Genomic DNA, 23643 nt, shown 5'->3' on the forward strand with positions numbered 1-23643 from the left:
GCCGGGAAGATCATGTCGTCGGAATCCATAGAGCTCTCGAGCGAGAATTCGCTGAAAGCCCCTACCTGGCGCGCCAACTGTCGGTGTTTGTTGACCGGCAACTCATCACGGGGTTACCCGGGACATTTATTCATGGGGTCGACGAACCTAGAACTCGACGGTAACGCAAGAGACAGTCGATTTATACTGGTTTGTGCCCTCGTAATCGAGTAAAAGCCTTTACGTCCAATCGGTGTTAGCCTTTGCGTTGGATTAATTGTATGATTGCTGTGTACCAGGGGTGCCCCTCGCCTCTCTTTATATATGGAGAGAAGGCTAAGGTGCAATTCTAATCCTAGCCGGGTACAAATAAGGAGTTCTGGATCTATTACAGAGTCTAACTTTCCTAATACTCCGACTAGGTCGACTGTTGGTAGCTTGAAGTCCACGCCAATTCAGTCCATGTCCTTCAATCTTGATCATGGGCCCGAGATGGGCTTTTAGGTAGAAGTTGGTCTGATACAGAACCCTGTGGATCCTGTATCGACAGACCAAGCCACATTTCCAAAGAAGACAAGAAGAAACAAGAGAAAGTGTTATAGTTGCAACGAGAGAGACATAAAATTGGCTCATGTCCTAACAAGAAAAGTGAAAGCCTTGTGTCATCAAGAAAGAGGCTTATTAGCAAGGTAGCAAACAAAAAGCAAGATAAAAAGATGTCTTACAAGATCAAGCGTCGTATTTGCTACACTTGTCGAGCAAAGGGATATCTTAGTATGGATTGTCCCATGAGTAACACTTCTAAGCTTAACTTATCAATTGATTCAAATATGCTTAGGAGGCCCAAAAATGACACTTGTGCTAGAAAGGTGATTTGTTCACCACATACTAGCACAAAGGCCATTTAGGTGCCTAAGTCTCTTGTGACTAACCTTGATGGACCCAACATGGTTTGGGTACCAAGTTGTGCTTGATTAGTGTTGTAGGTACTTGAAGGTGATATGAAGCTTCGGGATACTTGAGCAAGATGATTGAAAATATTTACTCAAGCTATCGATCAATTCATATTGTCTTTTCTTATATGGTTAACCCGAAGATGAATTAATGGATATATTTTTAACCTTCATACTCACCTCGGTAACTAGTACCTTACCATTGCTACCTAGCCACTTAACTTGTGGTTTCTAGTAGTTCATAAATATGTGTGTTTGTGAATTATTATGAGTGGTTGGAGTACTTCAAATATAAATGAATCATTTAACATATGATGCTTTTAATGGCTCTCTATTAGAGCAAGATCTTATTCATGATATAGGCAATGAGAAACCACCTTGTGAAGCAATCAAACAAATGCCCATTGATCATATAAGACCACAAGAAGTCCAGGGTACAGAGAGAGAGGATCCTCAAGTTGCAACTACTCCAAAACCGGAAGTACAGGCTACAGAGATGGAGGATCTTATTCTATACTCTACTAGATTTTTGCCCGTGTGTTGCCGCGGGAGTGAAATAAAGTCCGTACAAATAAAATATATTGTTGGTGATCCACTAAATAGAAAATATCATGCTAGTTTTCCATTGAATTAGCGAATATTGTTCGATACACAGGAATGAGTAGCTAAATTCTCATAGTACAAAGCAACAAACTCATGCAAATATCTATTAACATAAGGCAATTATGATGTATTCAAGCACAGTGCCCCTTGCCGAGAATGGCGGATAGGCAGTTCAGAGTAATGACAAATAATCATGTATCCCTGGTGTCAAGGGCGTACTGATCCCGGGTAGCAGGCCCTCGACTACGGAGCTCGTAGCCTCCGGCCAAGTCTTCCAGGGTGGAGGTTATACCTCTCACAGCCGCCTGGGCTTAAGCACGATAGAGAGAGAGAGAGAGGAGATAGGTAATTGATCTTGCTTAATTTCCAATAGTCCGAGTACAATGCATATAAGGGCCAACCGGCCAACTAATTTTGAAAACAAACCCCCCTAATTTTGTGGCCTAATCTCCTCCTAGCCACTAGGATTGGCCCTGCCATCTGTTTCGCGATAGACGCGGCAACTGCGTCGCGCGCGCGCCCCTCGCTCTCCGCGGCCCGCTCGGCTGCCCTGCGGACGTCGCGTGCCCGGCGGCGTCGCGCATACGCTGTGCCCCACATGACATCTCTCCCCTCCTCGTGAAGCAGCTCGTCCTCGAGCTGGAAGAGTGGGAACCGCTCTCGGAAGGTATCGAGGTCCTCCCAAGTTGCAGACTCCGGTGGTTCGCCACGCCAATGGACAAGCAACTGGCGTACTCCGCGCGCCAGGCGGGCACGCTCCACCCGAGCAGGCTCCGGGGTCACCGCTCCATGGTGGATGGGCGGCAAGGCTGGTGTAGTCGACGGAGGCGTGCCGACGAACTTCTTCAAGACGCTGACATGAAAGACGTCGTGGATGCGCGCCTGCGGAGGGAGAGCCAGGCGAACCGCGACGTCGTTGATCAGCTCCTCAACGCGAAACGGCCCGACGTAGCGTGGCTTCAGCTTGCCCGTGGTAGCTTGCGGCAGGGAAGACATGGTGCGCTGACGAAGTCAAAGCAGCGCCCACTCACCCACTTGGTAGGACACTTGGCGATGGCGACGGTCGTAGTGGCGCTTATGCACCTGTTGCGCCTGCTCCAGGCGGTAGTGGACGTCGGCGAGGAAGGCGGCGCGCTCCTCCAAGTTGCGCGCTAGAGCAGCCACCCGAGTTTCCCCAGGCTCGTATGAGCGAAGGGTGGGCGGGTCACGGCCGTAGACCACGCGAAACGGCGTCTCCCGGAGTGAAGTCTGGTAGGCCGTGTTGTACACGTACTCAGCCCAGGGAAGCCACCGCAGCCACTGTCGAGGTCGATCACCTATGAAACACCTGAGGTACATGACGATGACGCAGTTAGCGGACTCCGTCTGGCCGTCCGACTGGGGGTGGAAGGCAGACGACATGTGCAGCTTGGTGCCCATAAGCCGCATCAACTCGTGCCAAAACAGCGATGTGAACACCGGGTCGCGGTCGGAGACGATGGACTGCGGCATGCCGTGCAGGCGCACAATGTCGGTGAAGAACGCCTGGGCCACGGTCTCGGCGGTGTACGGGTGCGCCAGGGGGATGAAGTGGCAGTATTTGCTGAAGCGGTCGACGACGGAGAGGATCACCGATTTACCGTTTACCCGCGGCAAAGCTTCCACGAAATCGAGGCCAATGTCGGCCCAGACCGCGGTGGGAACTAGCAGCGGTAAGAGGAGGCCGGCGGGGTGGAGGTGCTCCATCTTGTACCGCTGGCAAGTGAGGCATTCCCGCACAAAGTCCTGCACACACCGACGCATATGGGGAAAGTGAAAGTCACGGCGAAGTCGATGCAGCGTGCGCTGGACCCCCTTGTGGCCGTCGTCGTGGATGGCAGCCACGATCTCCTGCAGCAGCGGTGACGACGGCGGTATGTACAGCCGGCCCTCGAAGGTGACGAGGCCGTCTGTGATCGCCCACGGCACAGTCCGGGTGCCGGCGGCGAGCTCGTCGTGCACGGCCACCAGGGCTGGGTCCGTGGCTTGTGCTTGGCGGAGATGACTGATGAAATCGAACCGGGGCCCAGAGACCGCTAGGATCGTGCCCACCGCGGCATCCTCGGTGTCCCGCCGGGATAGAGCGTCAGCCACCGTGTTCGTCACGCCGGCCTTGTACTCCACTGTGAAGTTGAAGCCCAACAGCTTGCCGACCCAGTGATGTTGTGGGATCGTGGCGAGGCACTGGTCGAGGAGGTACTTGAGGCTGTAGTGATCCGTCTTGACGCAGAAGCGACGCCCCCAGAGGTATGGTCGCCAGTGGCGGATGGCGAGGACGAGGTCGATCAGCTCCCGCTCGTAAGCGGCCAGGGAGCGATGGCGGGGAGCCACCGGCCGACTGAAGAAAGCGATTGGGTGGCCCTCCTGGATGAGCACCGCCCCGAAGCCGTACGTGGATGCATCACACTCCACGATGAAGGGCTTGGTGAAGTCTGGAAGCGCCAGTACCGGCGCCGAGGTCACGGCCCCTTTGAGGGCGAGGAACGCTGCTGCGGCGTCGTCGTTCCAAGAGAATCCTTCCTTCTTTAGGAGCACGGTGAGGGGAGCAGCGATGGAGCCGAAGTTGTGGACGAACTTCCTGTAGTAGCCTGCGAGGCCCAGGAAGCCGCGCACCGCGCGCGCCGAGCGAGGCTGCGGCCACTCATGGATGGCTTGGACCTTGGCGGGGTCCATGGCCACGCCGGACGCCGAGATGATGTGGCCGAGGTAGCTGACGGAGTCGACGCCGAACGAGCACTTGGACCTCTTGACAAAGAGGCGATGTTGGCATAGGAGGGACAGGACGACGCGGAGATGACGCAGATGGTCGGCCCAGCTCCTGCTGTAAATCAGGATGTCATCGAAGAAGACAAGGACGAACCGACGGAGGTGGGCGCGCAGCACGTCATTCATGAGCGCCTGGAACGTCGCCGGGGCGTTGCACAGCCCGAACGGCATCACCAGGAACTCGTATAGGCCGTCATGGGTGCGGAACGCCGTTTTGTGAATGTCCCCCGGCCGCATCCGCACCTGATGGTACCCCGACCGCAGGTCGAGCTTGGTGAAGAAGCGCGCCCCGTGGAGCTCATCAAGAAGCTCGTCGATGACGGGAATGGGGAACGCATCTTTGACGGTGAGGGCGTTCAAGGCGCGGTAGTCGACGCAGAAGCGCTAGGAACCATCCGCCTTCTTGACGAGGAGGACCGGTGACGAGAACGCGGAGTCGCTGCGGCGGATGATGCCCTGCTGGAGCATAGCGGCGCATTGGCGCTCCAGCTCGTCCTTGTGCATCGCCGAGTACCGGTACGGGCGGACGGCCACCGGCCCCGCGTCCGGCTTGAGGATGATGCTGTGGTCGCGGCCGCGGGGTGGTGGCAGTCCCTTGGGCTCGGTGAAAACATCCGCGAACGTGGCCAGCAGCTCATCGAGGAGCGGCGCACTGGCCATGGTGGAGTGGAGCTACGGCGCGACGGCGATCGGCATGCCGATCTAGTGTACGATGCGCCTGTTGAGCTGAAGCGCCATGGAGGGGGCGGCGAAGTCCCAGACCACTGGCCCGAGGGTGGCCAACCACTGAGTACCGAGCACCACATCGAAACCTGCAAGTGGCATGACAAACAGATCGATGTTGAAGGAGGTGTCGGCAATGGTGACTGGGGCTGCGCGGATAACCCCAGGGCACGCGACCCGCTCGCCGTTGGCCACGACGGCGGTGAGCCGAGGTCGGGGCTCCACCCGAAGGCCCGTGCGGTCCGCTGCCCCGGCGGAGATGAAGTTGTGGGTCGAGTCGCTGTCGAGGAGGGCGACGAGTGAGGCGGCACCCACGGCGACGATGAGCTGCATCGTGCCGCCGCAGGCCACGCCGGCGACCGCGTGCAGGGAGAAGACGGGGGCCTCCAGGTCCCCGGTCTCGGCCACAGCGTCCCCCCTGTCGTCGTCGATCTCCACGCCCTCGAGGAAGAAGATGCGCTTGCAGAACCTGTTATGGCCACGAGAATACTTTTCATTACAGTTAAAGCAGAGCCCTTGGCGACGCCGCTCCGCCATCTCCTCCTGGGTGAGACGCCGCTGATTACCCTCGCCACGGCCCTGCTGGGCAGCCGCTGGGGGGGAGCGCCAACAGGGGCGGCTGCGCTGGTAGCGCGGGCCTTGCCGCTGCCGCGGGGATGATGCCGCGCTGGGGAGCCCGAGCCGGGGGAGGCGGCAGCCGGTAGGCCTCCATCAGCTCCACTTGTCTTGCCAAACTCATGGCCGCCGCGAGGGACTCCGGGTTGTGGATGTAGACGGCATGGCTGAGCGGCGGCAGGAGTCCGGCGGTGAAGAGCTGAACGCGCTGCGCCTCGTCCAGACGGCCCGCTCGAGGCAGGAGGGCCTGGAAGCGGTTGGCGTACTCCTCCACGGTCCCAGTACGCCGGCACTCCGTGAGCTCAAACAACGGTGCAGAGCGCAGGGGAGGACCGAACCGCAGGCTCAGGCGATCTTTGAAGTTGGCCCACGACGGCGCGCCTTCGTCCTCCATGAGTTGGTCATACCAGAGTTGCGCGACGTCGTCCAAGTGATACGAGGCCATCCGGACGCGCTCCTCCACCATAGTACGGTGCTGTCGGAAGTACGCCTCGCATTTGTTGAGGAAGAGCATCGGGTCGGTCGTGCCGTCAAAGCGGGGAAAATCCCACCTCTTGGGCTTGGGCGGAAGATCGACGTCGCGCGTGCCGTCGGGGTGACCGCCCGCGTGGCCGTCCCCTGAGGGCGCCGACTTTGCCTTCAGGGCCGCCATCTCCGCTTGCATGGCGGACATGTCCGTGGTGATGGCCTGCAGCATCTTCATGACGTCGGCAAGGGTTGGCTCGGCCATGGCTGGAGGCGGAGACGCGATGGATTGGGGCGACGGTGGTCGGTGGTGGGTTTTGGCGGCGTCGGAGGAAGAGGCGCGGGTGGACGAGGATCGTCTGGTCACTGGTACCAGGTTGTCAAGGGCGTACTGATCCTGGGTAGCAGGCCCTCGACTACGGAGCTCGTAGCCTCCGGCCAAGTCTTCCAGGGCGGAGGTTATACCCCTCACAGCCGCCTGGGCTTAAGCACGATAGAGAGAGAGAGGAAGGAGATAGGTAATTGATCTTGATTAATTTCCAATAGTCTGAGTACAATGCATATAAGGGCCAACCGGCCAACTAATTTTGGAAACAAACCCCCCTAATTTTGTGGCCTGATCTCCTCCTAGCCACTAGGATTGGCCCTACCATCTGTGTTCGCGATAGACGCGGCAACTGCGGCGCGCGCGCCCCTCGCTCTCCGCGGCCCGCTCGGCTGCCGTCGCGCGCCCGGCGGCGTCGCGCATACGCTGTGCCCCACATGACACCTGGATACTACATTCAAATGATGCTATAAAAAATGAAATCAATCAAACATAGTGTGAGAGGCTGGTAGTTGCATAGGCGCAAGTAGGTTACATGTGTCAAAATCTTGGCAACTGCAAGACCAACCCAAACATGTACAAGGAACTCATGCTTCAAATTGCCTGAAACATTAGTAAATGCAGTCCTTATCGTTCATCGATGTTTCAAAGGCGTCACCATGGTAAAATACAATTTTTTCCAGATATATATTGTAGTTCAACAAAAAGAGCAGTTGATGAAACCCGTAGCACATGGATTATATTAATGGTTCATACCATAGAAGTGCCATGTTGCCACGGCAGAAGAAATGCACATAAGATACAGCCAACCTGAAATCACATTAACTTAATTGCGGAGATTTTTATTTTGGTCTAAGAATATTGAGAACATGTCAATATACAGTTATATAGAAAAGCTATATATAAAAACAGCCACAAATTTCAGCTTGATTGTCTCTTTGAAATGCAAGCATGATATGTTAAACTTTACTGCAACTGCATGGTTCCTAGGCTAAACCCAACAGTTCATTCTAGTACACAAGTGGGCAGACAAGATGAGATACAAACAAATAAAATGAAAGATCCAATACTACTTTGAGAAGCAGAAATTGATGGACAAGTTACACACTTACAATCCAATGGAGCAATTTACTAATAAGGGAGAATAAGTTTGCACAACAAGTCATGCATAGTTTTGGATGTTTAGTCGCTCCTTGCTACATGAGATTCCTGATGGGATTTCATCAAAGCTCCAACACAGAACAAGCAACTTGAACAAGATTTTGTTCCTCCCTGGTCAGACTGAGCTCCCTCGACGCTCCAATACGGAACAAGCTACTTAAACAAGATCTTGCCCTCCTTTGGTATAAATACTTCATAGTAAAAGCTACAACTTTCATTATAAGGTTATTTTCTAATTCAAAGGTCAAGATCTGATAAATACCCTCTGAATTTTGGCTGAAAATCAGAATTGCGAGTTCAGACAAGCAACTAACCTCCCAATTACCAATTATCAAAGCCTTTGTAGGAAAATTTGAAGCTTAGAGTCATTCATTGGCAGTAGGAGCCCCAGAGATTTGAGCTCTTTTTTCTTGGGTGCATTAGAAATATTATTGTTCACATCAAATTGTTTCCCAGCAGATTTTGCCTCAGAAAGCTTCATCTGAATCAAACCCAGCAGCAAGTCATGTTGTAATTAGAGAATGAATTTAAGGGCCATGCAGTCTACACACTAAATGAACAAACGAATAATATTTAGAAAAATATTTAGGCCCTGTTCAGCTGATGATTTCTGCGGCTGATAAGCCGGCTAAAGCTGTTTTGTTGTGAGAGAAAAACACTGTACCATGGCTGATAAGCCGGGCTGATAAGTTCAATTAGCATTATTAGAAGTATTTTTGCAAATACTTTACAACAATATATCTCTGAATAACCTAGCAGACATGAATGGGACATGAAAAGTTTACTCATTGATGTAAATTTCCTATCAAGGGCTACTTTCAGCTATAAATAATTGAATAAATAAAAAGGAGCTGACAGTTCAGTTGAAATTTATCATGCAAAACAACAACAGCAACAACAACAACAAAGCCTTTTAGTCCCAAGCAAGTTAGGGTAGGCTAGAGTTGAAACTCAACATGAGCCCCTAGTCACGAAATTTATCATGCAAAACATTCTTTGATTTTAAGACTGAACAACGATCATGATTTCGAGCAGTGAAACCAATTAACCTCGTGACAGTGACTAGATTCATACACCTACCTCCATGTATCATGGCACGAGAGAACACAGCAACCTAGTACTACTTCCATTTATCAAGTTCTGCATATTATAATAAATAAAGAAATTTTGGTTCGAGTAACATATGTAAACATATTTTCCACGGGTAGAGGATAAAATTATGAATCTAACAAAATTAATTTCACATTATTTGTATCTATAATTATTTTCCTGCGATTTTCTCAAGTTTCTGCGTGGATTAGTACAAATGTGCTGTGAATTTGGAGGAGAGCAGAGCTCGCCATGGGCATGACCTCCGACGAAGGTGAAGACAGAGTACTGGTGGAGCACACGGTGGTCTCCTTGTCCTCTTGATACGACTCTGAGGTGGCCTCGCCGGTCGTATCAAGCCGAGGAGCGGAAGCGGTGCCTGCTCGTGCCCAAGCCGTCGCGCCGGCCCGCCCGCGCCGTGCCGGTGGCTGCTCGCTAGGGGCCTCCCACGCTGGTACGCCGCCGCGTGAGGCATTGAGGCCGCCCGATGCGAGCTGGGTCCGCGGGGGGTGGGGTGGGGTGGGGGGGCTCGTACCGGGGGCCGCCCGCGCTGGTGTGCCGTCCCGTCGCTGAGGCCACCCAAGCTGGGGCCGATGCACCATCGCGTGCCGCCGTCGGGGAGGTGCTATAGGGAGTAAGCGGTCGCGGAGGGGACAGGAGCTGACAGCGCGTGAGCAGGCCGGCGACCACCGGAGTGAGTGACAAACGGCAATGGCGGAAGGCGGCGCGGCGGTAGGAGCGGCGGCTGGGGAGATGATGCAGCGTGGGAGAGGACGGGAGAGAATTGGCGAGCGAGGCGTGGGTTAGAATTGGTGGGCCCCACCTGTACAGCCGGGTCGAAGGGAGTCCAGCGGGGCGTATGGAGGTGTGGACTATTCTCTTTTTATCTTTTTATTAGGACAAGGTTAATAATACAGCCAGCTTGCTAGATGTAACATTCTTTACAGCATTCTTTCAGCTTATTTATATAGTAGTTAGCTCTTTATAATTAATACATGACTCATTTATTTCTCATAGACTTTTTCTTAATTTTTATGCTCAAACCGGCCATAAGCTTATAGTTCATTTCTCCTCTCTTTCCTTCACCTCTCTCTCTCTCCTCTGCCTCAATATTTAGCTCAGATCCTTGCCTCCGCCAGGCCGCGCCGCCACATCCTTCTTGCGCTCCGCTCCGCTCCCGTCTCGGCCGCTCGGCACCGTCGCTCCCGACTCCCGTCGCCCGACCGAACCCTAGCCCTGTGCCCCGGCACTGAAGCCGCCCACCTCTTCGGCTTCTCGGCGCCCCGGCCTACCACTCCCGCGTCAGCGCGTGCGCTTGTCCCTCCGGCCTTCGGTCCTCCGCCCGCGTCCCGCACGCTGCAGGCCTACAGCTGTGCAGCAGGCCACCGCCAGCCCTACGCCGGCGCCCGCCGTGAGCCTTCCAGTCCCCCCAGTGCAGCGCGGCTGCGCCGGCCGTCGTCCGCTGGTCGACCTGGGCAACCAACTGCCGAGGCGCTGACTGCCCATCTCCCCGACTCCCCGCGCCCCCGTCCGACAGCTAACAGGTCAGGGATGGTTATTCCAAATTTTGATTTCAGATTTGTTAAGGATACTGTGGTTAGTACTTAGTAGTTAGTACTCAGTATTATAAAGAAGAACGTAGCTTGCCAGGGCTGAAAGCACTTATGGCTGATTTGTCGTGAGAGGAAAATAATGTTCGGTGGCTATAAGCCAAGCGAACTGGTACAAATGACAATAGTTTATTAATTAACCTTATATATTGCCAGGACTACCGAGCACCCTCTTAGTTGTTAACTCTAAGATGTTATTAGGAGACATTTTAGATATATTTTTGTACTTTTGGCTATTTTATATTCATATACCGAATTGTTTGGAGAAATTTATATTTGTGTTTCCGAATTGACAGATTGTGTCTTGTTGTATATTGAAGTCTTTGGCCAGGCATACCCAAGTTTCAAATCCTAGGTCCGCCACTGATGGATCCGGTGAGTGTTTGATCTTGCTTGCTCCCATTGGTTAGATGATCGATAGGCCCCGGTGATGATGGATGATTACTGTTGGTTAGATGATCGATCGGTCCTGGTGTTGGTGGATGATTACTGTTTCTGGCGATGTTCCTTTTGAATACCGTTGTTGATGGTCCTTGACTGAAAGTAAAATTACCTGTATTAGAGAGAGTAAAATTAGAGTGAGGGTTCAGTGCTTCTATTTAGCTTTCTGAGATTATCATGCTATAAGAAATATGCTATAAGAAATAGAGTTATTTGTGCTTCAAAAAAGTTGTAAGCCTTTGATCTAAAAAATACTCCCCTATTTTAGGTTTTTCCCTTGCCACTACAATATTTTTTTCCATAATTGTTTATTACTTGATTTCTTAGTGCTGCCGATCTCTCCATTATCCTCTTGTTCTTTTACTAACAGTTTTTTTTCTTTTTCCTAGGTTAAACGTTACAAGAGAGTCAAGAAAACGGTTGTTGAAATCAATGTTATGAACTCATTTGTTCCTGTTCGTGATGGCATTGTTATGGCTCTTATGGATCGTGACATGGTTGTTCTAACTAGTGATCATGATATTGATATCAATTGTCAAGGGGTTGCAGTGTTCATTCCAGATCAAGGTGTAGTGAAGAATGTAACTGTCCTTGCAAGTAGAGCAGGCATTGCAATTCTCTTATGTAGTAACCTCACTCCAGATCAACAGCGTGAATTAGTGGAGGTTGAGTTGTTTGAGGGTGATCTTCAAGAATTTCAAGAAGTTTATACCTATAGCCACCAGAACAAATACCGTGTGTTAACTCCAGGGAATATCATGTAGGTTCAAATCTTGAAACTATTGATCTTTTCACTTATAATAGTTCTTGTGATACTAAAGGTCTTTTTTTTGTCTTATATCAGGTCACTCGATGCTATTGGTTTTGATCATTCCTGTTCAGCGCACAGTATTACACACTATGGGTCGCCGGTCTTTAATGAAGATGCCCAGCTAGTTGGAATGTGTTTTAATTTTTCAGAATATGTTAGTTCATACAACATAGCTGAAATAGCAAGAAAAATAGATAACAACTTTGGAAGAGAATACATAGTAAGGTTCCTGCTGCTGAAATAAATAACTGATAATTAAATTGTTGATGTTGCTCACTGCCTTCTTTTATGATTTGTAGAGTGTTCAACTCAGTTTGCAGAACTTGCGCCAGCAGAACTAGCGCCAGGGGTGACAAATGAACCAGCAGAATTAGAAATTTGCTTTAACCATGTAGCTTTTGGTGCTCCTGTATGGCACTTCTATATATCTTTTGATTGCTTTTGTATGCCACTCTATGGCACCTTGTGTTTCGGATGCTTTTGTATGCTACAATGAACCAAGTATTGTCAGCAAACTATGGAACCACTGTATGGCACTTGAAATGGGAACCAGCTCCTCTGACGTACTGAACTAATACGTCCTGGGACGTAGTGGCGCCCGATGCCTTCCATTTCTGATCTAGCGGCGGGAATCCGATTCTGATCTAGCACCAGGAAACAAGCAGGAGGCCACACACACCCCCTCAGCCCATGTACACGATGCGGCCCAACTCGAAGGAACGCTCCAGTCTCAAGCAGTCGCCTCCGCCGCAGCGCCCTGAAGATGGCCGCTGGCAAGCTGCTGTTGCTCGCGGCCTCCCCGGCGTGCTGCTCACGGCCTCCCCGGCGATGGAGCAGGCAAGCAGATCCTTGGGAAATTTCTCAACTCCATCTCCCTCATCCTCCGCAAAGGAACGGAGTGCTCCAGCCACTCGCCGTCGCCGTAGTGGCCGTGAAGATGGCCGCCGGTCGGCTGCGCTGCTGCTGATGGCCTCCCTTGGCACTGGAGTAGGCAAGCAGGTCTCGGGGAAGGTGCTCTCCTCCACCGCCCTCATCCTCCGCCTTCATATCGGCTTGTCCCCGCGCTGTCCGCACCTTGAGAAGCCGAACTCCAATGTTCAGAGTTTAGACTAGCAGCAACAGCACCATGAGAAGCCGAACTCTAAAGTTCAGACTAGTAGTAGACAAGTAGCAGTGTTGAATTGTCATTGTGTAACTGATGTGAGTTGAGATTGGGGCTCAATTGTTTGTGATGATTGAATAATGCTTGCCAATTTTAGAGTATAATTATTATGAATTTGATACTTCGGTGTTGTGATTTTTTTATCAGAGAACTCTGAAAGGCAGAATATGTACCAGTTCTACTACAATGCTCATTTGCAACATAGCAAAAGAAAGCTAAGTTATATGTACAGAACTAGAGTTTTTGCATTCATGATAATTGCCAAGTAGCAAAAAAAAAAGCCAAGTTTGCCCACCTGGGAGCATATCATCTAGCACCAGATTTGTGGCAAAAGAAACCTAAACATTTATATCCACCTGGGAGCATCCCAATGTTACATACAGTTCTCATACTTCAAAATACTAACAGCTCTTTATAACAACATCACCAGAACCTAGACAGAAGGTCATTGGTCATTGGTCCCTGTAAGTTAAATGAAGAAGTAAGTTCTTTTAAAAAGAAAATATTATCTCAAGATTTGTAAAGTAGCTATATTATGAGCATATTACCATCAACATTTGAGTGAAGCTAACTTGTGCCTGTGCTTGTGTACCACCTGAATTGGAAGCTTCAGAAAAAAAAAAGGATAGAATGCACCTTGTGCTTGTGCTTGTGCTCCACCACTAACTGCCTCTTGTTCTTGTACAACATCATTATTACCTGCTTCGCCAAACTGAGATGTAGCTTTGTTTTCTCTCCTTTTTCTAGCCTTGTGCTTCTTATCGAGCCAGGTTCTTTTTCGTTTTGAACTTTTTGTTTGGACATCCCTTTTCTTTAGGCTAGCATTAATCAACGATGTCAAATGTGCTGTACTTGAATCCTCAACAGTGCTTGTACTTGTATTGACCTGATAAGTGCTTGTACTTGTATTGACCTTTTCTGCAATTTGCTTACCAAGGATGTCAAGTGTGCTGTCCACTAACATTGTGCACTCAGGAGAGTTAGCTGCTTGGTGTGCCAAATTGAGAAATTTGTGGGACATATATTTCAACCGAAGCATAGCATCCATCTTAGGATTTTCAATTATGTTTCTCCCTTGGTTGTCTTGTACATTTATAGTCCGTGCTTCCCGTGTCCAACGCTTTAACACGTATTGTGGTGGTAGTGATTTGATATTCATCAAATCAAGAACCTTAAGAGCATGGCTACACAATATCCCAATTCTATCAAATTGCCTGCAGCTGCATGCAACTGTTTCCTTCAAAGGATCACCGACAACTTTATATTCCTCCTCATATGTAAAATCCCCTACTAGATATTCATTAGTACCATCCAGTGCTTTGGTGCAAGCTGCCAAGGATCTTTCATATTCACCTTGAAAAGCTTCAAATATAATAGGCGTGTACAGCTTGCTAGCCTGCACCAACATAGGTGGCGGCTTCATCATACATATTTTAGGCATTTTTTTCCTTGAATCAAATTCTGAATTTAGTTCATTATTTCTTTTCCCTTGCACCACCCTTTCAAAATGTTTAAAGAACCGGATGATATCAAAATCTGATTTGAAATGGATTTTCAAGTCATTGTTTAGACTCTCACTAAGTTGTGTACTTCTCATTCCTAATGTGAAGACATTCTTCATATAACATTCAGCCCATTTTTCTTTCAACTTGTAAATATTGTCTAACCAAGTTTGCTTGCTCACCTTTTGCCTCATGAGTTTAAATTTTTGTTCAAATTCTGCAATGTCTTCGTACTCAAACATGCATGCACTAAAATCTGACAGAACACTTGTTTCCTCATTCTCCTCCTTTTTCTCCTCCTTTTTCTTCTTCCTTTTCTTCTCTTTTTTCTTCTCTTGACTCTTCTCCTTTCTATTCTCTTTGTTCTCCTCTTCATTATTCTCTTCATGTAGATGTTTGACTGCATTTTGCATGATATGAAAGGTGCATAATCCATGCCATGTTTCTGTAAACACTTGAGAAACTGCCTTCCCCATTGCAGTATCTTGATCTGTATAGAATGTTTTAGGTTGCTGTCCATTATGAGATTTTAGAAAGGTCTCAAATAGCCACTTGAAAGATTCAAATGTTTCATCATACATGAGAGCAGCCCCAAAAACAACCGTTTCTCTAAAATGATTGAATCCAACAAATACACCAAAAGGCCTACTCTCCTTGTTTGTTCCAAAAGTAGTGTCAAAACTAACGACATCACCAAAATGTGCATAGTCCATGATCATTTTAGCATCAGCCCAGAATATATTTGTTATCTGTTCTTCACAATCCATTTGCAGTGCATATTGGAATGATGGGTTCTCAACAATTTTGTCATGAAAATACTTGAGCATGCTACCTGCTTGGCCGTATGCTATCTCTCGTTGGCGCTTGGTCCGCAAATAATTCTTGTGATCACGAAGGGTGTAGCTAAGATTGACTGGACCACCAACTTGACGACTAGCCAACTCATGTGCAGCTTTTGGTCCAATTCCCGCATCATCCGCTGTTTCAATTTCAAAAGCTTGTAACTCTGAAATTTTCCTTTGTGACGCCATTAAGTGTAAGGTTTCTGGCAGGTGTAGTGCATGATTGTGTTCCAAAACCAGCTCAGACACTTTCAGATTTCCATTTTCTCGATCCATTTTCAGATTCATGTGGACTTGGCAGTCAGTTCTAGTTTCAGCTCGAGGGCATCTTGTTAGATGATCTCTTTTGTCCGGCAATCGATGACCATCCTTTGCACAAACAAATTTGCATGATGTAATCTTGCCATCGGATGGTCTTTTGTTTGTATACCTTTTCCTGACATCAAAGCCTTGTTGTCCGCCGTAGCTAAGCCAAAATGCCCAAGCTTCATTTGAATTTCCAAATTCCATGCCAACGTGAGGTACCAAACCAGGCAGTATTTTTCTAGAACAAAAAAACATGATTCACTTGTTAGGATCATGATTCAGAGAAAATTCATTTGACGTCAAATAACAGATATGAGAGTAGCTGTACATGGAAAATTTAGATCTGAGAGTAGCAATTTCGGAGAAAATCCTACTACTAATTCCAGATCTGAGAGTAGTTGTACATGGGATTCAAATAACAAAATTCATTTGACGTAAAATAACAAGTAATAGAATACAGAGGGGTTGTGTTACTCACTTATTAGGATCATGATTCACTTGGTTAGCTTCATTTATGTTGGCCTCTTCTTCCATCTCTATGGAACAGAAAACAGGAGCAGAGCAACTCGTCCCTTCGGTGCTTGAATGACCCAGGGAATCGTCTTGTTCGTCGATAGAGTAATCTGGCGGCGATCACTCCTTGACAGGTCCGTCTGTGCAGCCCTCTCGCAACCGCGCGCCCTTTTTTCCGGCAGCACGGCCCTCTGCCCGCCATTTTCCTCGGCTCGCGCCTTTTTCTTGGTCACTCGTGCTACAGGAATGGGCCACAAACAGGCTTACGGACCTGCGTATGTGCTTGTTCTTTGCCTATTTGCTTCCTACCGCTTGATCAGGAACAAACAACATCAGGCGCAGGTACGCCCCAGGAACAGCGCGGGGACGAGCCGATAGGAAGGCGGAGGATGAGGGCGGTGGAGGAGAGCACCTTCCCCGAGACCTGCTTGCCTACTCCAGTGCCAAGGGAGGCCATCAGCAGCAGCGTAGCCGACTGGCGGCCATCTTCACGGCCACTACGGCGACGGCGAGTGGCTGAAGCACTCCGTTCCTTTGTGGAGGATGAGGGAGATGGAGTTGAGAAATTTCCCAAGGATCTGCTTGCCTGCTCCAGCGCCGGGGAGGCCGTGAGCAGCACGCCGGGGAGGCCGCGAGCAACAGCAGCTTGCCAGCGGCCATCTTCAGGGCGCTGCGGCGAAGGCGACTGCTTGAGACTGGAGCGTTCCTTCGAGTTGGGCCGCATCGTGTACATGGGCTGAGGGGTGTGTGTGGCCTCCTGCTTGTTTCCTGGTGCTAGATCAGAATCGGATTCCCGCCGCTGGATCAGAAATGGAAGGCATCGGACGTCGCTACGTCCCAGGACGTAGTAGTTCAGTATGTTAGAGGAGCTGGTTCCCTTGAAATGATGAATGTCATTCTGTTTGTCTACTTGAGATGTTGAATGTTTGCACTATGAAACTACTAGGATGATGATGGAATGAATGTTTGCACCTTTGCCTCATGTTATATATATTCAATTTGGCATGCCCTCGATGAACAATGCTATGGGGAGATGCTGTCAAAATTTTGCCAATTCACACTAGATGAGAAAGATCAACTTATTTTGTAATGACTAGTATGGGGAGATGCTATGGGGATTTTGTGATGCTGTTATGCTGTCGGGTGCGGGTTACCCGTCGGGTTCCTTTGCCCGCACGGGTACGGATGAATGTTCCTACCTGACTGCGGGTGTGAGTTTTGGAGCGGGGATAACTATTTCTAGCGGGTCCGCGGATATGGGATGGCAACCCGACGGGTATACACCCGCTGCCATCCCTAGTCGAAAACATTGAGTCCTACTCCACGACGAACTCATTAACTCTGATTTGATGCAGGAGCTCCATGCCAAATCGCTTCAAATTTGGATTCAGATTTCAACTCCAACTCATCTCCAATTCCAAATCTAATTCCAGCAGCGCCACCAGCCGCGCGGGTCCACAGACCGGACCCTGTTGCCGCGGTGGCTCCTCCGGTCCGGCACAATAGAGGCGGGGGACGCCCGCGCCGCAGTGGGAAGCAGACTGGACCCCGCCGCCGCGCTGGCTCCTCTGGGGAGGACCTCGAAGCCGACGGGGAAGGCAAGAAAAGAAACGCACGATAGGAGCCGGCCCGAGCAACACGCAATGGAACAATCTGACTAACAGGTGGGCCTAAAAGAAACGCACGATGGGAGCCGGCTCGAGTAGCACACAGCGGAACAATCCGACCAAGAGACTAAAAAAGAGGGATGAAAATTGCTCCCTTTAGAGAGGTAGAGAAAAGACTTTTTGCTTCCAGATTTTTGTTTCAGAGCATTTTTAGTTTAGTTTGAGAGTACTTTTATTTTTGAACCCTTTATTCAACACAGCATGTTTCACTTGTTCGGGACTATTTTAATCTTTTGTGCGGGAGGTGTGCGGCCGCTCTTATACGCTGCACATGTGGTGGTGGTGACGATTGGCGGCAGGACTGCGTCCTCGCTTCCCTCAGCCTACCCCGTAATATGCCTCGGCCCGGCCCGGCCCAGATCGAGGCGGTCCTTTGCATCACATCCCCCAGAAAGACGATTAGAAATGCAAGCTCAGCCCCGCGATTTAAAAATCGCGCACACGCTCTCCGATCGCCAGGCGCCAGCAGGTGAAGCGAGTTGGAGAACCAGCTATAAGTTGCTAAGCATAAATATAGTATGGTGATAAATTTTTATTTTTCACCCTATAAATTTGAGATAGATTTATATGTGAACTTCAGAAAGTCAGGAAATCACAAATTCCAAGCCAAATAGCCTTTCATTGAGTAGATTTCAATTCCTCCCAAATGAAGGGACCCAAACGGCCCTTAGGAATTTTGGAGGATTTTTCTCATTTTGTAATTCCGACCGGCCTTCTTCACTATTTAGGATACGCGAAAGACCAAACTGCCCATCTTCTTCCTTCCTTCCTCTCTGTATCGCGTCATGACTCGTGTGAGTCGGACGGACTTCGCCGCGACCAGTAGATCTGCGGCCGCTGACGCCCGCCATGGCGAATGCTCGCCGCCTGTTGCGCCTCCTCCAACCGACCCCCGCCGTCTCATCCGCGCCCAGCCCGAGCCGGCCTGTCCGCCCTGGTAGGCAACCCGCTAGGGTTTCCACGGGCGGGTCACCCCCTTCGCCATCAACTTGCCGGCGGGTGAAGGGACCACGGCGGCGTAGCTCCACCGGCTGGATGGCTGCTGACGGGGTGAACGAGATGGCTAGGGCTCGGCACGGGATGAGCTGCCTGGGGTCAGGAGGAGGAGGCGCAGTAGGTGGCAGGTGTTGCCGGCGACGGGAGGCTGCTCAGGCGGCAGAGCATCCGGTTGCGGTTGAAAGGATCAAGATGCCAAAGAGAGGAGTGAATTGGGCTAATTCTAAATTTCTTGCAATAACAAAGTCCTACACTTAGCCTAATGTCACCCCTCATGCCTACAAGTATTCTATTGATCTACCGCACAAAAGTTTTGCATCCTATGTTCCAATCCTACTCTAGCATGATAATTCTATGAATGTAAAGAAGAGAATGTAAATTGCACAAAGTAAATACTCAAAGTAAAAGGAATAGGAGCACAGCGATGTTTTCCCGAGGTATCGAAGAGTCAGCACCCACGCAATGGTGTAGCTCTTCCTTGATCCGCGCAAGGATCAAGTGCTCTCTATGGGCTGATTCTTTGTAACTCCGACGTGGTGAATCACCCACAACCGCTCACAAGATATGTTGCTATTTATTATATTCCTAGTTTGCTCTAGTAGTATGCTTGATATAGTTATGATTAATGATGAGTTTATGCATATGTTCGCAAAGCGCTTAGCTCATTACATGTGTGGGTTAAGTGGTAGAGACTATGTAGGCATGGTGCCTAGATATTATTTACCTGTGGATGCCCTCTACACTCCGAGCCATGTGGTAGATCACAGATGTGACACTCCCGTTGAGTCATTTGTAGTCCACTCCCCGTTTGTAGAGAATGTATAACGATATTGCAAGGATAGACAAGCTCTGTTCTTGATCTTCCTTAGTAATGTTCCTTATGCATAGATCCGTAGTTAGTTATACTATTGATGAGAGTGTATATATTAGAGTGTACGAAAGACTTAATAGATTAGTAATAACTTAGGATTCTTTTACTCTTAATGAATCTCCTGCTTAGCTATACTACACTAGTGAGTCTCTAGTTCTATCTCTGGAATACCACTATTATCTTTTACTTATCATTTATTTACCCTTTGACTTACTCCTGTTATAGCATGAGAGTGATTATTATCATAAGTATACACTTTTGTCAGTATCTCCATGTCAACCCAATTCCATAATCTTCTCCCTACGGTAAAATATAAATAACGATACATGATATACTCCTAGGTAAATTATCTGTGCGCTTGCGGATACCCTATTATATATTTTCTCTAAAGTTTACAAGTGGCAATAAGGATAATCAACCATGTATTTCTGGCGCTATGCTAGGGATGACAACCTAGTAATAAGTAGTGCTAAGAAATGTCAACACCCACTCAGGAACCGACCACGCGAAGGCGGTCAAAGGGTGGGGTCACCCAGGGTGCGGGCACACCAGAGGTGCGGCCGCACCCTAGGGTCCACCTCCCGAGCCCTCCTTCCACCGACATTTGCATGGTGGCATGCTAAGGCGGTTTTGATAGGTTTCCTAATTTATTTACGCAGAGCCGACCTCCAGGTGCTATAAAAGAAGGACTAGAGCTCATTTTCAAGACAACACATCATTTGAAGCTCCACCTCTCTACCTACTCTTGGTATTTTTCATAGTTTTAGGATAGTACTAGAGCAAGACAAAGCTATCAAGGAGAGCTTGTCTCCTTGGAAGAAGTACTCCTCGGTATGCAATCTCTTATAAAGAGTTCTTCCAAGTTCATGCTCTCATATCTATTTTATAATTATGCATATGAACTAGAGTAAAATTATGATCATGTTATAATCATGATATATGAACTAGTCTATAGTCTATATATTATGATCTTGACATGTTCATCATTGTTCATATAATTTCTATGAGTAGAAGTAGAACTAGGATTGGGATGAAGGTTCGTTGTTCTTTCGGGTTTGTCCATGTTCTAGCTCATCAATCCGTAGGATTAGAGTCTTGTGGGGACATGGGTAGTTTCTTTGTACACAGGCGTGGTGCTCGGGTGCACGAAAACCTATGAATATGACGATGCTCCACGGTTGAGGGGTAGGCCGGAGGATTAGAACTATGTTTCCTTGTAATCCTCCACGTTCAGGTATTCGTGCAGGAGTTCGTAAATGTCTCTATGGCTTGGCAGACTAGGCCTAGGGATCTCCCCATCATCCTGAACATAGTTCTAACTCTAGTCATATAGGTTGTATGATTATCAACTGTTCGATGCATGGCTATATTAGACTGTCGGCTCTACTTAGGATTATTCTTTTATTACTTAGTTTCTCTTTTTATCCTTGGAGGTAGCTCAGATGTGTGTCCATTATCCCTGTTATACCATTTTTACCCCTGCCATGATCTATAGTCTATTATGCAAGTATGGAATCATATTCATGTCACAAATAGAAACTTGGTATAATATGCCCTCTTTGGTAAAATATAAATACGACACCCTGAATACTTCTGGGTTGAAATGCTGCAATGATAGTTTCATGTGCTTGCGGATTTTGTCTGTATTAGTAGGACTATCATGTTAGCTTTCCTAAGTACCATTATCCAGTGATTGTAACTCCCAACATGCCAATCGATGTCAGGGCTGAGGGACTACAACTCCTGAGTAGTGACGGTTAGGAATGCCAACCTGGCATCTCTAAGTGTCATTACATTGAATTGTAAAACCCTTGCCTAACGCCAATTTGCTAGGAAATTACGTTCCTGAGTAAGGATATTTAGGATACCAGTCGGACGTTTCTTAACGGTGTTATTAAGGTTAACTCAGCCTTAGTAATGGTGGGAGGGAATACCGGTCAGGTATTTCTGGCGCCGTTGCTAGTGATGGACTCGAAACCTTCTCACTTGGTACCCTCGTTAAGAATCGCCAACAAGCATTTCTTGTGTTATTGCTGGTTACGGACGTAAAACCACCTTACCTAGTGATTGCGCTAAGAAATGTCAACACTCTTGTAGCCTTGTTGAATCCTTTGTAGTCCACCTCCCGTCTGTAGGCTAAGTAGGACCTGGATGCTAAGGAAAGCATCCTTTGTTGGTGTCTTCCCTTAAGTAATGTCCCTAGTTGAACGGTAGAAGATATAAGCTTACCCAAGTCAGAACTAGGGACCCTTAGTTATCATCTCTACACTCATGTTTATCCTAACCTTGTTTCTACTCCTAGATAAATTAACCCTTAACCTATTCACTACCCCTCGTTAAGTTAGACCGAAGTTAATCTCACACGTTTCCCTATGGACACGATACTTGGAATGTTTTAGAATACTTCCGGGTGAAAGCTACAATGGTATCCATGTGCTTGCGGATTTATATGTGTGCGTTAAAAATACCAACAACCTTTATGACGCCGTTGCCGGGGAAACGGTTGCTGAATTAACTACAAGCCTAACTTAACTTTTTTATCTTTTATTCTTTTTTTTTACTTTTTCATTTAGCATGGATTCCACTCCTATTTATCAATATGCTAAAACCACAAGCGCAAGCCTAAAGAAACTAGAATCCTCAAAGTCTATCATAACACCTGGTTATGAGCTATGCCCGTGTTTAATAAAACTGATTCGGGATCAATACTTCTCGGGAGAAGGCAATGAGAACCCATACTCACACCTACGAGCGTTTGAGCAGATCTGTGCATGCTTGCGTATCACTGGCATGTCTGACAAAACCTTAAGATGGAAGTTGTTTCCGTTCTCTTTGATAGGAAGAGCTAAACATTGTCATAGACAAACCGTAGGAAGTATGCAAGGAGATTGAAAAATGTTATGCTCTAAATTTCGTTTACGTTTCTTCCCCATCTCTAAAGTGGTTAGCCTTCAAAAAGAGGTTCTAACTTTTAGACAACTAGAAGAAGAATCTCTTGGTACATCATGGGATCGTTTTAATGAACTCATCATCACTTGCCCAGCCCTTGCTATACCAGACCCAATGCTTCTTCAATATTTTTACATGGGTCTTAGCAAGGATTCTAGGGAATCCCTTGATGTAGCCTCTAGAGGAGCTTTCCTTCATTTGTCTACTAGTAAAGTCAATGCTATGCTTGATAGAATTAGTGGAATCACTCCCTACACTAGCATTCATAATGAACTCCTAGAGAGAGGAATCATCTCCCGACCAAAAAGAAGTTTTGATAGCTAGATCACAACCACTTCAATCTCAAAATTTAGCTATCAATCCTGAACCATAAAAACCCCAAAATCACCCAAGAGAAGAAAGAATTCCACCTTTGGAAATCCCTGCTGAAATTAAGGATGACCCTTTTGGTGCTGATTTTGGGAGAACATTAAATTCTCATAAGAGACCTTCGAGCAATATACAATTCAAATCTTTTTCAGAAGGGATCTCTTGGAAAGTGTCCTTATTCCCACATAGAACATTTGGAAGAATTTAAGGATGGCATGTCTAGTGATGCCATAGAAGGAGAGCCAAGCTATTTAGAAGCCAATCCTATCTTCTCCCCTTCTATGCCCACATTAGATGTTTTTTCTTAACCCATCTTTCAATCCATCCTTGACTCCAATGATCCCACTTATGCTCTTTCTTCTCAGTCTCATGATGAACCTAGAAATCCACTAAGACAACTAGAGCATAGGAATCATGAAGTCCACAAGGAAGACCAGAAAGAGCAACAACAATGGGTGGAGGATATTAAGAACCTATGTGCCATTTTCATGGAATGGCTGGACCAGGCTTTAGATGAGATAAACCCGAGAGTCACCAATCTAAGGGAAATCTTGGACAATAAAACATCCAATGATTGTCATAGGCATGGAATAATGAAGACAATGTTTCCGCCTATAGACATTTATGAAGAAACACCCTTGGAGATTGACAAGGAAGATGACATCATTGAACATGGAAGTTATTTTATGAACACCTCATCAAGTCCATATTCATATGAGAGATCTCCTGAATCAATCGGTCTCTCCAATTTTGCGACACACGAGATCTTTAACCCCCTTATACTTCCTGTTTATAAAAACTTTGAAAGGGTGATTGTAGATGCATACGTTTATCATAAATACTACAGATCTCGTTGTGTGAATCCTAGATAGGCACCCAAAGGTTGGTGTTGGAGGGGAAACCGCTT

At 48.0% G+C, this 23643-nt stretch overlaps 4 protein-coding genes across 4 annotated transcripts; 1 reads left to right on the forward strand and 3 right to left on the reverse strand.

The window, feature by feature from the left end:
* Nucleotides 1–1562: 1562 nt before the first annotated feature.
* Nucleotides 1563–2531, reverse strand: LOC136492358 (uncharacterized). Its single transcript, XM_066488406.1, has 2 exons — nucleotides 2122–2531; nucleotides 1563–1638 (listed from the first exon to the last, which is right to left on the reverse strand). The coding sequence occupies exons 1-2, from the start codon at nucleotides 2529–2531 to the stop codon at nucleotides 1563–1565; spliced, it is 486 nt and encodes a 161-aa protein (XP_066344503.1).
* Nucleotides 2532–5021: 2490 nt separating this feature from the next.
* On the reverse strand, nucleotides 5022–6387 carry LOC136492360 (uncharacterized). The gene is made up of 2 exons (XM_066488407.1): nucleotides 5609–6387; nucleotides 5022–5511 (listed from the first exon to the last, which is right to left on the reverse strand). Exons 1-2 carry the CDS (start codon nucleotides 6385–6387, stop codon nucleotides 5022–5024), a joined length of 1269 nt encoding a protein of 422 aa, XP_066344504.1.
* Nucleotides 6388–9810: 3423 nt separating this feature from the next.
* LOC136491476 (uncharacterized) lies at nucleotides 9811–12792 on the forward strand. The gene is made up of 5 exons (XM_066487788.1): nucleotides 9811–10241; nucleotides 10628–10682; nucleotides 11138–11508; nucleotides 11593–11779; nucleotides 11859–12792. Exons 2-5 carry the CDS (start codon nucleotides 10674–10676, stop codon nucleotides 11898–11900), a joined length of 609 nt encoding a protein of 202 aa, XP_066343885.1. The 5' UTR covers nucleotides 9811–10241; nucleotides 10628–10673; the 3' UTR covers nucleotides 11901–12792.
* A 352-nt stretch (nucleotides 12793–13144) lies between these two features.
* Nucleotides 13145–15270, reverse strand: LOC136492361 (protein FAR1-RELATED SEQUENCE 5-like). Its single transcript, XM_066488408.1, has 3 exons — nucleotides 13421–15270; nucleotides 13270–13316; nucleotides 13145–13183 (listed from the first exon to the last, which is right to left on the reverse strand). The coding sequence occupies exons 1-3, from the start codon at nucleotides 15252–15254 to the stop codon at nucleotides 13145–13147; spliced, it is 1920 nt and encodes a 639-aa protein (XP_066344505.1). The 5' UTR covers nucleotides 15255–15270.
* Between the last annotated feature and the right edge of the window lie 8373 nt (nucleotides 15271–23643).

Source organism: Miscanthus floridulus, chromosome 11 (genome assembly GCF_019320115.1).
Source record: "Miscanthus floridulus cultivar M001 chromosome 11, ASM1932011v1, whole genome shotgun sequence".
Classification (NCBI taxonomy): domain Eukaryota; kingdom Viridiplantae; phylum Streptophyta; class Magnoliopsida; order Poales; family Poaceae; genus Miscanthus; species Miscanthus floridulus.

Bases quoted from the DNA above. Each gene is read 5' to 3' on its own strand.
- LOC136492358 (XM_066488406.1), bottom strand. From the start codon at position 2,531: ATGTCTTCCCTGCCGCAAGCTACCACGGGCAAGCTGAAGCCACGCTAC. The intron at 1,639-2,121 runs GTATGCGCGACG...TTATGTTAATAG, and splicing joins GATGTCATGTGGGGCACAGC to ATATTTGCATGAGTTTGTTG.
- LOC136492360 (XM_066488407.1), bottom strand. From the start codon at position 6,387: ATGGCCGAGCCAACCCTTGCCGACGTCATGAAGATGCTGCAGGCCATC. The intron at 5,512-5,608 runs GTAATCAGCGGC...TGGCCATAACAG, and splicing joins CCAGCAGGGCCGTGGCGAGG to GTTCTGCAAGCGCATCTTCT.
- LOC136491476 (XM_066487788.1), top strand. The intron at 11,509-11,592 runs GTAGGTTCAAAT...GTCTTATATCAG, and splicing joins TTAACTCCAGGGAATATCAT to GTCACTCGATGCTATTGGTT. The intron at 11,780-11,858 runs GTAAGGTTCCTG...TATGATTTGTAG, and splicing joins ACTTTGGAAGAGAATACATA to AGTGTTCAACTCAGTTTGCA.
- LOC136492361 (XM_066488408.1), bottom strand. From the start codon at position 15,254: ATGGCGTCACAAAGGAAAATTTCAGAGTTACAAGCTTTTGAAATTGAA. The intron at 13,317-13,420 runs GTAATAATGATG...CTTCCAATTCAG, and splicing joins ATCTCAGTTTGGCGAAGCAG to GTGGTACACAAGCACAGGCA. The intron at 13,184-13,269 runs GTAATATGCTCA...TTTAACTTACAG, and splicing joins GCTTCACTCAAATGTTGATG to GGACCAATGACCAATGACCT.